Below are 14,017 nucleotides of genomic sequence, written 5' to 3'. Positions count from 1 at the left end.
TTAAGGAACTACACACCATGTATCCTGTTATTAATTGTTTTGTGTGTGTAGCTTTCAACTTGGCACCCTAGTATGATGCAAATATGATTGGCATAGCTTTACACCTCTCCTCTCCAAAAATCGATAGGCATAATCACTGGGGCTTTGGGCCATTGATTAAGTAACATCCATTCCTCTTCAGAGAAAAGAAGTTTGCCAGCATTCAAGGTTCTATTGACAAAGTGTTTTTTGTGTATGTGTTTTAAACAAACCATTTCAGTGTTGTCTGTACATAAGGAAACAAGCCAAAGTAAACTTCTTTTATCACTGAACAGCAGTGGAGTTTTAAATCACTGACAGGCCTTTTTGCAAGGTCTCATTAGATACTTGAAATTTCTCTGCCACAGTTACTATTTTATTTTATAAAGCATTTTTGTCCAGCTCTTCATCTGAAAGGGCTTCCAAAGTGGCTTACATACGATCAATAAAAATAGTTCAATTCCTGCCTGCAGGCATACAATCTAAAGGATACAACACAAAAGGAAGAAAAGGGGAAAGAAGAGGGGGGGGAGAAATCTTGAGTGCCTGGTTCTTATAATGATCAACTGGAATGGAAACAGTTAAGGGAGAGGGGGAGCCAAATGAAGCTTGCCTCTCAGAGCTAGTGAAGTGGCCCAGCTTCCCGCCCCTCACTGCACCTTGATGGGATGTCATTTTGCTATTACAATCATGTTTGGAAATATGGTACAGTTCTTAGTCCACTGCATTAGTTCATGCATCTGAATGGATTGAAAGGGAAAGTGACACTTTTCTCTGATGTAATAAGGAGGGACTGGCAGCTTCCTATGGCCATTTGACTTGAGACTAATGCAATGAAACAGCAACAAAAAATGGTTGTTTCATTGCTTTATTCATTGCAATGAAACAACCACTTTTTGTTGTTGTTTCATGGCATTGCTCCCATGCCACCAAATGGTCATAGGAAGCAGCCATGAACTACAGCACAGAAATACCTGAAGTAACAGGAACTAACACAATGGATCTAAGAACTCTACTGAATGTCCAAATACTTGGTAATATGAATACGTTGCCATGTCTCAAGACTAGAATTCACACGTTCTGGAATACCTTCAAAAGAAGAGGTGAGCCCAGGAGGAGGTAAATTGTGATTTCAATCAGGACATTGACAAAACCTTTAACCCAACTCCTCTCCAGGGGTGTAGTCATTCAGGGTCTCAGGGAGTCTTAGACCCCTTACCTTTTGGGGAGCTGGGTCCCTATGTCTCCAGCATCCTGTGAGCCAATCAGCATGAAAGAAGAGTGTGTTAGCCACTGAGAAGAGTATTCCAATATGCTTCCTTATCCTTTCCTGCTGATTGGAGCCAATCAGAGTGGAAGGATGTGGGTCAGCCACTGAGAGGACTCTTTTCAGTAGCTAACACTCTCCCTTTTTGGCTCCTAGGGACATTTGTTGTTGTGGGTGAAGGCATTAACAAGGATCTCATTGTCAATCCAGCAGCAAAAAAAAGGGACATGACTTTGACTATCATGAAGAGACACTGCACTTCTGAATTTGCCACTATACTACTGCTCTTCCCCAAAAACACACAAATCTTCAGTGCATTGGAATTGCCAGTAAATTGGCCCTGATTCTCCGGTATTCAGCTTTATGTTTAACAGCATGCACTCCATGGCCCCAGTCTCAAATGTTGTGTAGCTTGAATTACAGGTTTATCCAAAGTCTGGTTAATTCAGTATTCAGAATATGTAAATATATGTAATATATGTTTAAGTGTTTGTGTGTGTGTGTGTATATATATATAGAGAGAGAGAGATTAGAAATAGTTTGTGTTCTAAAATAGTTTGTGTTCCCTCTTGGTTTAGCTGGACAATCCAAACCACCTTGTCCCAGCAATGCTGCCTGCCATTCAGGATTAAAAGAAATACACCTTCTAAAGATGAGTTGTGAAGACTTTCTGGAGATGAGAGTTAGGTACCAACATCTCAGTCCCCCATCGCCTGATAAGGATTATATAGTGATTCAAGTAGAAATTAGAGACAGAAAGACCAGATTGCAGTTACAGGTGAGAACAATGATGTGCATTTGAAATGGAGAAAATGTAGTGAATCATATTTTCTCCACATATTTCTGCTGTTACCTTAGTCCCACCACCCCAAAACCTAGAAAAAAACTATTTGCATGTCCATTGCTTTGTTTATGCATTGGAATCAATACACACTAATTCCATGGCAAGGTGAGCACTTTATTGAATATAAGGAGAATGCATGGAAAGGAGGAGCCAAATGTAGCTTGTCTCTTAGCAGAGCAGATGGAGTGAGCCTGCTTTTTATACCCCCTACCCATGCTGCACCCTGATGGGATGGGATGGGATGGAATATTACTGTTGCAATAGTATTTGGAAATTCAGTGCAATTGTTGGATTCAGTGCATTAGTCATGAATCAGTCATGAATGTTGCCAGAGTACTGAATTTGCTTTGTGCCAAAGCTGATTTTGGAGTCCTGTTAATAAAAGCCATTTGTTAGTGAGCCCATTTAGTGACCAGGAAGTAGAAAAGTAAAGATTAGTGATAGTACTTATCTGACAGTTAAGTCAGATTGTGCTTTTCAAATTTGCAGATCAAATATGAGTGGTATTGTCTTTCATCATTGTGCACACTTGGATTCTAAATCGGCATCAAACATTTGTTTGCTTTTTAAGTAACATAATTATTTGATCTATCACTGTACCCAGAAAACCATGAGAAATACAGCATATTGTTGTTGTTTGGCTGTAGTTATATAACTTACCATTAGAATAAATGCAGACCAAAGCAAACAGTGACCATAATATGAATCAGTGTTAGCTTTGGTTCATGTACCCATTGGTCCCAGAGTTATTGGTTGGTAAGTCTTGAAGTACGTAGAGCTCATGCCATCTGGGAAGAGGTCAAGCAGAGGTACTGTTTTGCATAAACTGGCACTACCCATGTGGTGTTATGATATAGGCAGTTGCCATCTTGAGATCACTGTGGCCTTATGGGCAGTCTCGCCCTCTATCTGCCCCCTCTCATGAACGAGCTATTTCAAATAAATGAAATATGCATGTCAGTGCTCCTTGGCTGTAAGGTAGCTTCACATACTTCACAAATCTGTGGAGACTATGTGAGGCAACCTTCTGCCAGTCAGACATCATACTCTATTCTCCTGTATGAGGAAATGAATAACACTAGAGAAACAAGAGTAAACTTTTAAGAATGGACAGCAGGGTGACATACCCTAGGTATTTTTTAAAAATTAAGCCCAACTGCTCAACTGTGGTCCCTGCCTGTTTGGTGGCCAAAATATTGTCCTGTGTTTAATATAAGCAAGTAGCATGATTACTCTTTGGATGACATAAGGCTCACTTGCAGTACATTCTTCCAGATAAATAACTACGAGGTACTAGATAATATATACTTTCGCACTTGCTCCAAATGTTATAAAACAGACCTGATTTATTATCTTCTCCTCTGAATATGAGGCTTTTGAATCTAATTCTTGACAATAGTCCGGGCAAAAATAACTAACAGTTGTTTTCAATAGTTTTATTTTTTGTAATACTATCCAAAGAACCTAAAGAACAGTGCCTTGAACTGTGATTAAAAATAATATATGAATGCCCCCCTTCTGTAGTGACTATGAAGAGACATTTGGTTTCCTTGTTTGTAGGCAGAAAATGTATGGATTCCTGTAAGGATAAAGGGAGCTATTCCAAACCGACAACCTCAAGCTGCATTCATGTCCATGTTCATCTTGGAGATAGATGAATTCATTCTTACTCCTCTCACAACAGTGACTTTGGATGCTGAAGATGAAGAAACCCAAAGGGAAAGATTGGTGTTCAACATTACTAAACCTCCTCCTCAGGGATATCTTACCCACCTGGAAGACCACTCTAAGGCCATTACATCTTTCACTTGGCAGGATTTGTATGACACAAAAGTTGCTTTCCAGCCATCTAATGTCTCTCATTCTGAGAGACAGAACTATGAGGTGAGAGATGGGATATGAGTGCTCTTCCCACCCCACCCCTGGTGCTCACAAGCTAGTCTGTCCCTGCTGCTCAACAGTCACAAAAGGACTGAATTAATCTTTCCGCTTCCCCCAGGTTGAGTTTCAAGCAATTGATGGCCTCTTCATGAACAGTGTCCCTATCATGGTCCATTTTTCAATTCGAAGTACAGTAACAAATGCTCCTAGAGTTGCATGGAACATGGGTAAGGAGAATTCCCTGTAGGATGTTATTCACAGATGTGGGTTTACAATGCATTCATCTTCAGCATGGTGGATTTGTGATCATGTAGGCATAGCATGATGTGAATTCTAAGAGAAAAGCATTCTGAAGTGGCAACTGGGCAAATCGGGGGATTTATTATCCATATAAAATGTGCTTTGTATTTATAATGGTAGGAATACAACAATAACTCTTATCCAGATATGACAAATTCATGCTACTATCGGTGCTTCCAGATGGGTGTTTATTGTGGGATTGGTGCTCCTCATGTATGCAAGTTTTTTGTAGCATCCACACAACGTCATTGGCATCAAACTGCCAGCCCATATTTTTTTCCCATTTCATCTGGATTTGCTCTTTCCAGGGAAGATCAGATATGCAAAAAGAACCCCCAATACTGTTGCCAGTTGAACTATTTGCAATATCTAAATGACATCCTTGCAAATTAAGCCTCAGTCTGGAAGCACCCCTGGTTAGAATTCTGTTTCTCTTTTGTCTCACCCTGTGCTCCAAGGTATCAAACCAGTTAAATTTTCTGAATGGTTTGGCTATATTCTTGATTATCAGACAAATAAAGCTTTGTATTTATTTCCCCACAATTGCATTACTTTTTCACCTAGTTCAGTTGCTTACATGGAAGGCAAAACTCATAGTGCCTTGAATGCTAAATTGCTCCATGAGCTCATTCAGACCCATATGACTTCATTGCTTAAAATACCTGTTTATATAGGGCTTGACTTGCTGGAAGGACAGTCTCGTGCAATTACCTGGAAGTCTCTTCAGATTGTAGATAACGATAACCTTAATGCTGTTCAGCTGCTTGTGGTGGAAGGCTTAAATCATGGCTGGCTCACAATCCGAGGTATGTTGCTTTATATTGTCTAAAATTTGGGGAATCTCAAAATTAAAATTTCTTGTATGGCTGTTTTTCTCAGTAACAAGATTACAAAATAAAAATTAGAGCTATTCAACTCCTAGTGATGCCTTTGCATGAAGCAAAATAGATGGTTCGTATTGTGGGAGAAAGTGCATGCTTCTTCTAGATGTGGAGGGAAACAAATTTAACATCATAAAGTTTATGCTGTTTAGCCATGATACTGTTAGAAACCTTGCTGAAGTGAAACTTGCCTAAATAACAAGGAGAGAAGGTAATATTTTTGTCTGTGATAATGTACAATTCAGTTATTAATTTATTTCCTTCATTTGCGATGAAGGAAAATACTGTCAGTATTTTAAGGGAGGCATTCAAGCACACACCAGGAAATTTAGGTTTGCACAATTAAAGTGGATTAAAGTGCTCTTCTATCCTTGCACAATAAATTCACTTTAAAAAAGAAACATACTTTTTGCAGTTAGGAAAGTGACAGGGAAATGCATTGAAAAATGTGGAATGAATTAATAATTGACATATAAACACCCCAGAGACAAATCCGAACAAATGCTCACTAAAGGCTGGATATGATCTAACTTCTGTGTAAGCTTTGTGTAAGCAAATCAGGATGAATACTCAATAAATAGGTCATCTGGAGTGCTTTGTTTTTGGTGGAGTTTGCAGGGAGAAGGAATTGGCCCAATAAGGGAGGAAGGAGACGGGGAAAAAACAAAAGTGTCATGAGAATTTTGTGATAGTTTGTAGTAGTAAGTAAAGAAGGAAAGAAAAGAAAAACAAATTGAACAGCAGAGCAAACCAAGCAGAAGTATAACAATCTATAATGCCCAAGCTTATTGTGTCAACTACTGTGTAAGTGCATTAAAATCAAGTTGACACTACAGCTTTTTCAACACAACCATCAAGGCCAACCTTGATGGTCCAAGCGTTAGATTGGGGGTAACAATATGGTGCCCTCCAGATGTTGGCCATGCTGCCTGAGGCTGATGGGAGCTAGAGTTAAGAGGACACCACATTGGCTACCCTGATTTAGATTTGTTGATGTTTTGTTTAGAAATGAAATAATGTATAATTAAAATATTTGTTAGCCATGGTTTTCATTGAATTGTATTATTGCTGTCTGTGTGCATTCTGAGTTGCTTTGAGCATGGTTTTATGTGGGAAAGCAGTATCTAAATTAAAATCTAATCTAAACCTAAAAAATGAAGTCAGTTAAATTCACAACTCTTTGCTATAGCTTACATACAAAATTATAATATGCATATAAATAAATGTGATCTGGATTCAGCAGGTGGTAAAATCCAATTCTCGCATTACTTTTTCAACCTAATATTGTATTAATGTTATGCCAAGTAATATATCCATACTAAAATGATGCTATCCCCTCCATTCACTTTTCCTGTTTAAAGATGTCATGATACCAGGCTTTCATGCATTGGCCAAATGTGCATTAGTATCAAATTCTTTGTACCCAATTAATTAATTGAGCCAGGCTGCAGGGAAAGATAGGAAGAGAGAAACGAGAACTAGGGGTAGGTGGATGCATTCTTGCTACTCCATGGCATGATAACCAACATGTAAAAAGGAAATGTTGTTTTTCTTCTATGGTCTTGTGTAGGGAACAAAGGCTTCAGGTTTGGAGTTAAAGATCTCAGGGATGGAGTTGTTCGTTACCATCACGATGACAGTGATGCAACCAAGGATGACATAGTTTTCCGAATTTTTGATGGAAAGCACAGTGCTAGACACAGATTTCCTATTAACATTCTTCCTAAAGATGACAGCCCACCATTCCTAGTGAACAATCTTGTATTTGAGCTGGAAGAGGGGAACACGGTCCTTATTGGAAGCCATTTGCTTATGGCTACAGATTTTGATTCGAGCGATGATTATATCCTCTACAAAATATCCAAACCACCTAGTGCTGGAGAACTTATCAAGCAACACTTCCCAGATGGACCAGGTAGAGCTAGGATGGGAAGCCTCAGCCTTGGGACCAAATGTGGCTGGCCAAGTTTCTCTTTTCATCCCTCGAGACCCTGCTTAGGCCACACCCTCTCCCAAGGACATGCCCCTTACTGCTCCTGCTCTGTGCTTTCCTTGAGTGCTTCTTTTGCCTGGCTGAATGTGTACTTGGGTGATAAGGCTTATTGCTTGCATGGATGGAGGATGAAGAGATGTGTATGGGGGGTTGTAGAATCCTTTGTCTCTTGAGTGGCTGGAACGTATGCTATTGTAGGGAGATAATATCCATTGGTCTTCCAACATTTGCCTCTGGCCGCACTACCACTGGCGTGAGGTCCCTGGAAGGTCACCCATAAGAGAAAGTGGCCCTCAGTCAGAAAAACGGTTCCCTACCCCTGAGGTAGAATAACGGAGTCAATTCAAAGGAAGATGACCATCTACCTGTGTGAGTTTCTGCAAGACCTGCTCCCTGCATTTCTGGCTGATTTCCACCTGGCCTGGAAGGGCGGGGCCCTGTCTTTCTCCAGCCACAAAAGCAGCAACTGCTGAAGGGGCCAGAGACCGTGTGTGTGTATGTGTGCGTGAACCTGCTGCTCGGGATGTCTATAGACTACTGGGGTTTTGTTTTGTATTATATGTTATATTTTACTCTATGTTATATTTTAGTCTATGTACGCCGCCTAGAGTGGCCGTTAATTCGGCCAGATAGGCGGCCTAGAAATTTTATTATTATTATTATTATTTTAATTAACACATTGGCTAGTAACATATTAAGCCAGACAGCTGTTTGTTTATGAACGATCAGATGCAATTGTAAAATAGAAATAGAATTATCATGCAATATTTCTAGGGTGAGATTAGAAGGTAATGGAAGGAGAAGCTACATCATATTGTTTATATTCAAAAGGTTATTTGTTTTTTTAAAAGAGATAACCTGCTCTCAGATATTCTGCTATGTACATGGAAGAGTTGCTGCTATTCAGATTAGGAGGGGTATTAGGCTATAAGGGCCAATGATCTGATTCAAGTATGACACACCTTATGTAAAGGAGAAAAATGAAACACTGTATCTTCTGAAATCAGTTTTTGTGTTTGTTGGATTCTCAAGGTATCCCTGTGTTTAGCTTCTACCAAAGAGATCTCTTTCATGGGCTGATCTGCTATCGTCATTTTGGAGGGGAAATTTTTCAAGACTCATTTGAATTTACCTTAGCTGACAGTCAGGAACCACCGAACCTTTCAGATCTTCAGGTAAATTTTGACTATTTCTTTTGAAAAACCAAGTTGCAGAAGTGGAGAATCCTAGAGGAAAGAGTAGGGATTAAATTCTTTGAAAATCTCAATGCTGAGTTAATCTGTGTGGATTACCCCCCCATTTTGCTTCTTAATCTTGATATGAAGTGAGATCCCCACCCCACCCCAGTTCCAGTAAAAGGTATGAACAATTTTTGCATATTACACAAATTATTATACATATAATATTGTATGCACATTAGTTAATTATTTTATTTATTTATTTAAGTCATTTATATACTGCCCTTCATCAAAAGGTCAGAGAGTGGCTTATAACATAGTAACATAAACAATGTAATGTAAATACATAAAATAATATCCATACAATTCAAAAAAGTGAAGCAGTTAAATAAATACAACTCATAATAATAAGTAATTCATAATATGCACATACACTTCAGGTTTCCTAAAGTAACTAGTTCATAAACAGATACATACGAGAATGCATATAAATTCACTAATAAGCAAAAAACCCTTGCAGTTTAAGAACGTACCTATAGCCAACAGATATTTCTATCAAAGTTTAAAAAGCAAGGAAATTGGGCAGCTATAGTGAATGCACCAGGGGAGCAGGAGACTTGACCTCCTCTCTGAGATATTGCACTGCCCTACAAATTTGTCAAAATGCAAACGGTTGGTCTTTCACAGTCCAATCCACTACCAAGGAAGGGGCAAGAGGGAGGTGATAGGAGGGAGGAGGAGTGGAGGGCAGGTTTGATAATTTTGCTTGCTTTTTTAGTTCAATGGGATTTACTCCTGTACAATCATACGTAGGGTAGGTGAAACTGACATGGGGGAGGGGCAGGGAGTGGGGAGGAGGGGGAAGGGGGAGAGAAAAGGAGAAAGGGTAGGGGTAGGGAAGGTGAAGGGGAGGGGAGGAGCAGGTTGAGGGAGGGGTGGGTAGGCAGTGGGCAGAGGGAAATGCCCTTTCCTTTCCAAAAGGAAAACACTGTGAACAGCATCATTGTTTTTCAGGGTTCCCCCCCTTTTAATTCTACAGCAGTACTTGTAGTCTTACACATACGGCAGCACATGTAATTTAAACCAAAGCTGTCACTGGTCACATCCACACCAGACCTTTATTTCACTTTAGACAGTCAAAGCTTCCCCCAAAGAATCCTGGGAAGTGTAGTTTGTGAAGGGTGCTGAGAGTTACTAGGAGACGCCCTGTTCCCCTCACAGAGCTACAGTCACAGAAGAGGGGCTGACTGTTAAACCACTCTAGCCACTGGAGCTCTGTCAGGGGAATATAAGTCTCCTATAAACTCTCAGCATCCTTCACAAACTACACTTCCCAGGATTCTTTGGGGGAAGCCATGACTATTTAAAGTGGAATCAGTGTCTGGCATGGGTGTGGCCACCTGATTAGCCAAGCTGTGAGTCTGGCTTTTAGAACACTGACAACAGTTGGTTCTTACCGAGCATGCCTGTGCTTATCATTGACTCCAATGTTAAATTTCATAAATTAATCAAAAATCAGCCATACATTTTTTAAACTTTTAAACTGCAGTAGATGAAGGTCAGTGTATGGGGCAAGGCCAGTAATAGGATTACTGGTACTCTGTGAACATGACTGATCTTTTATTAATTTCAACAAATTATGAGACCACTGACAGAAAAAAGTCCAAAACGGCTCTGGGTTTTTTTCTCTCTTTTTAGACTTTGAACTCTCTATTCTCTCTGACTGTTTTGTGTATCGTCATGAAAATTTAGAGGTTTGTTAAGCAAGCATTTCTGAGTTCAGGACTATAAGTTTTGTAAGGTTTTGTTTTGAAATGAGTTTATGAGAAGCATCAGAATGGCATGGGTGGTATTTTCAATTTAACATTGCGGAATGTGAAAAACCCATGTTGGCTATAGTATACAGGCAGTTTTGTGGCTGTATAATTATGCTGTAGCAATATAATGCAGCATGAGGCTTCACTCTTTTATACATAATATACCTATAACATACGGATTTTTCATACAATTTTGCAAAATTATAGTCAGGCTTTTTCTTTAAAGAAAAATTTGGCAATGCATGAGGGGCTCAGACAGAAGTAGGCACTCAATATAAGAGACAGTCCAGTGTAAGCAAAGCTCTGTCAGCTCAGAACCACTAAATTCTGTGTAGAAATCCATTTAAAATGGATTCCTTCTCCATTCCTAGTATTGGGCAAAAGTCTAGGGTTCCAGGACAAATTAAAAGGTCCAACTTGAAACATGCATGCAACTTTGGATCTTTACATCTCTATCAGTGAGTCCCTTCCTTTTTAGACATATGCCATTTCTTCCATTCAGCCATTTCCCTGCAGGGAAAGTTGCAGGAATTGTCTCTTTTTCTCTTTGCCATCTCCAAAAGCTCCAGGACTGTGGCAATGTGCCTGGCTGCAGAGGTCCCACAGTTCCTCTTGTTGCCTCTGTTTAATCCAGATACCATCTGTGTAACGCAGCCAGAGCTGGTGCCAGAGGGTAGCTAGGTTGAGCCCTGGATGAGGGCTCCTGGGGCCTCTGAAGGGCCCCTCCTTAGGGTGGGTGGGTACTGCTCCTTTCCGTGATCCATGGCAGCATCGGCTCCTGACCCTACTGCAGATGGCAGTGAGGGAACTCCCAGGCACCCCTCCTACTACCGCGCAGGCCCACAACACCTGCCTGCATGCCCCACCTACCTTTCCCTTGAAGTAAATGCTGGCTACGCTGCAGACACATGCCTGCCATCAACCAAGATGGTGGCTGAGGTTTCCCTAAGGGGCTGATGCCCCTGCTGCCATCTTGGTTGATGGCAGGCATGCGCGCACAGTGCAGGCAGCATTCACTTCAAGGGAAAGGTAGGTGGGGCGTCTGTGCAGGTGTTGGGGCCCAGGGCAGGCTGGTGCCCAAGGGCCCTGGCATGCCTGGCTCTGAACACAGCAGTTTGCCAGGTACTCCCCAGCTCCTACCTCTGATGCTATCCTAGTAGATGATTTGAACAAAGGTGTTGCCTGCCCCTTTACAATACCAGGTATGTGTCTGTGTTCTTAGGATCAGATTTGTCATAATCTCTCACAGTGCTTGTACCGTAAGTGAAGGTTGCAGAGAAGAGCATTTCTATGTGAAACACCTTAATTCAAAGAAATGTTATGATTCATAACCTTTTTTCCTCTTGTCATATTGCTGATTGCAGCAACACCATTGGCTTCCTGAATTACAAATCAAAATAATTGAGAATTACAACTAAAGACTAAAGACTATTTGGTTATACTTCACACTGGAAAGCCTACAAAAATAAGACTATTTGAGAGCATGATATTTCACTTATATATTCCTCATGGTTCATAATGTGGTTCAAGATGTCCTCAAGCAGTAAATGCTATTTTTGGGGGCATATATCCTTGTTCTCCCAGGCCTTTCATTTTCAGACTATTGCATTAAGCTCTCCTTGCTGTGTTTTATGTTGGTTCATGCAGGTTTTTTAAAAATTACATTTTGTGCTGATTTTTGTTGTTTTGACTGAGCCTTCTGCTTTGTAATGTTTGTTTGTTTGTTTTAAGGGTTTTATTTGTAAATTGTATTTTATTGTCTTTGTAAACTGACCAGAGAACCAAGTTGGATGTGTGGTATATAAATGTAATAAATAAATGAAATAAAATAACTACATAAATTGCTTTTGCAATTCTCTTATAGATTGTGACGATTCACATTATGCCAGTGAAAGACCATTTGCCAAAAGAAGTCCCTGGGACAATAAGGCACCTTGTGGTCAAAGAAACGGAGATTGCACACATCACAAAGGATCACCTCCATTTTACAGATGCTGAATTACCAGACAATCAGCTAATGTATACAGTTACAAAGCCATGTTTCTCTCCTACTTCCCCTGGGTACGTAGTCCATGTGCACCAAGTGAGGAAAAACTCTCAAAAGATGTGTCAAAATGAGAAAGCATTTGTGTGTGCATTAATACCATGCAGATGTTGCTCTCCTTGCTGTAATGTTGATTGTAAAATATGTAGTCTCCTTCTTCAGAATGGATACCTATGCTGTGGAAACTTTACTTCCTCTTTCCCTTAATGATACCTTTTTGCAATAAAAACACACCCACCACCAGGAAAAATTAGGCTTCCCTGTAGCTAGAGTTCCTGCCTGGCACTACTGCAGGGGGAACTTTGAGTGCCCATCCCTTTTTCTTTAAGTGCTTCAGTTCCATTGCTGCTGCTCAATAAAGCAGGGGTGGGGAACCTTTTTCAGCCCGAGGACCGCATTCTCTTCTGGGCAACTTTCCAAGGGCCACATGCCAGTGGTGGGCAGGACCAGAAGCAAAAGCAGGTGGAGCAATGAATGTAAATATTATCTCTGTACAGTAGTTAGCTTGTACACACACTCGCACATCCTCTCCGTCCTCCATTCAGACAAGCCAGAGGCTTTATGAGAGTTCAAGGAGACATTGCACCTAGGCAAAAGCACTCAGGTGTGAAGCAGTGCCAGTGAAGGGTGTGCCCTGGGGATAGAGGGTGTGGCCTGAGGGCGAGTTCTGAGGGCCAAACCAAGAGGTCTGGAAGGCCATATTTGGCCTCTGGGCCTGAGGTTCCCCATGTGGGCTGTAAAGGAAGAAAGACAAATATAGTAAATTTCACCTCCTTTTTTTTCTCCTTGAAACCATAGCAAGATTGACTGAAGAAGCCAATGGAGGAAAAACAATGTCAACTTCACTTTTTCCATCAAAAGTTGTGTGTGTGTGTGTGTGTGAGTGAGTATGTGTGTGAGAGAGAGTGTGTGAGAGTGAGAGAGCGAGCACTAAATGATTTGTCTTTAAGAGAGATTTATGAACTTCCCCCCCTTTCCTCTCTCCAGTCTGGCTGTAGTCTGAGGCAAGTGACATTGGCAAAACCAATTGTCAAGGTTACTTCATTTTTGCTTGAAGCTGTAGCAGGACTTGCTACTCTTTCAACTTCAGGAGTGATTTGTTAGGTCAGGTAATAGTGGAGGAGTAGTCACCAAATGGAAACTGTATTCCACCAGGGCACACCTTCAAGCCAACTAGGGCAATAGCACTACATCAGTTAACATACCTGAAAGGGCTAGCTGGACTAAAATGGTGACAGAAGCTTCAAAAATCATGACAAACTAGTGCTGCTGAACAGAAATGGGTTAAGTTCTGGGAGAAAAAAGGAATACAGTGGCCTGGGAAGACCACAGTTTGGATTCTGAGGAATGTATAAATTTTATTACGGTCATAGACCAGCCAAGGATTCTGAGGAATAAATGGGTGAGCGTGTAGTCCCCATATTGGAGAAAGTCTGATGTGGAAATGACCAAGGAGTCTTATGTTATCTTAAAGATAGCATATATGACACAAACATCTATGAGTTGTGAAGCTTACTTTATCAACTATATGATGGCTTGGGAAGTTGATAGATTTTTAACACTGATCGGCCCATATATTATATCCCTTGAAATTTATTTTTCTATTTAAATGTGCTGTGTAAAACTTGTTTCCTCTACTGTGCCCATGTATGTGATATACTTGTACCAACCATCCAGAGTCCTTCGCATATAATAATAATAATAATAAAATTTTATTTCTATGTCGCCTATCTGGCTGCAGTTGCGGCCACTCTAGGCGGCATACAACATAGGGTAAAATACATCATATAAAAT

General features: G+C 40.5%; 1 protein-coding gene across 13 annotated transcripts in view; it reads left to right on the top strand.

Moving 5' to 3' along the window:
* LOC133387765 (FRAS1-related extracellular matrix protein 1-like) overlaps window positions 1-14,017 on the top strand; it is a 197,706-nt gene that overhangs the window by 18,417 nt on the left and 165,272 nt on the right. For all 13 annotated transcript variants that reach the window (XR_009763554.1, XR_009763555.1, XM_061633224.1 and 10 more), the window contains 7 exons: window positions 1,864-2,063; window positions 3,690-4,013; window positions 4,129-4,237; window positions 4,985-5,116; window positions 6,762-7,106; window positions 8,217-8,359; window positions 12,044-12,240. Coding sequence is in view for 11 of the 13 variants with exons in the window: in XM_061633224.1 (XP_061489208.1) it covers window positions 1,864-2,063; window positions 3,690-4,013; window positions 4,129-4,237; window positions 4,985-5,116; window positions 6,762-7,106; window positions 8,217-8,359; window positions 12,044-12,240 (1,450 nt within the window). In the remaining 2 variants the exon portion in view is untranslated. The remainder of the gene's footprint in view (window positions 1-1,863; window positions 2,064-3,689; window positions 4,014-4,128; window positions 4,238-4,984; window positions 5,117-6,761; window positions 7,107-8,216; window positions 8,360-12,043; window positions 12,241-14,017) is intronic.

Source organism: Rhineura floridana, chromosome 6, assembly GCF_030035675.1.
Source record: "Rhineura floridana isolate rRhiFlo1 chromosome 6, rRhiFlo1.hap2, whole genome shotgun sequence".
Lineage (NCBI taxonomy): Eukaryota > Metazoa > Chordata > Lepidosauria > Squamata > Rhineuridae > Rhineura > Rhineura floridana.
Note: the sequence above shows the minus strand (reverse complement) of the source record. Positions and strands in the feature narration are given on the sequence as shown.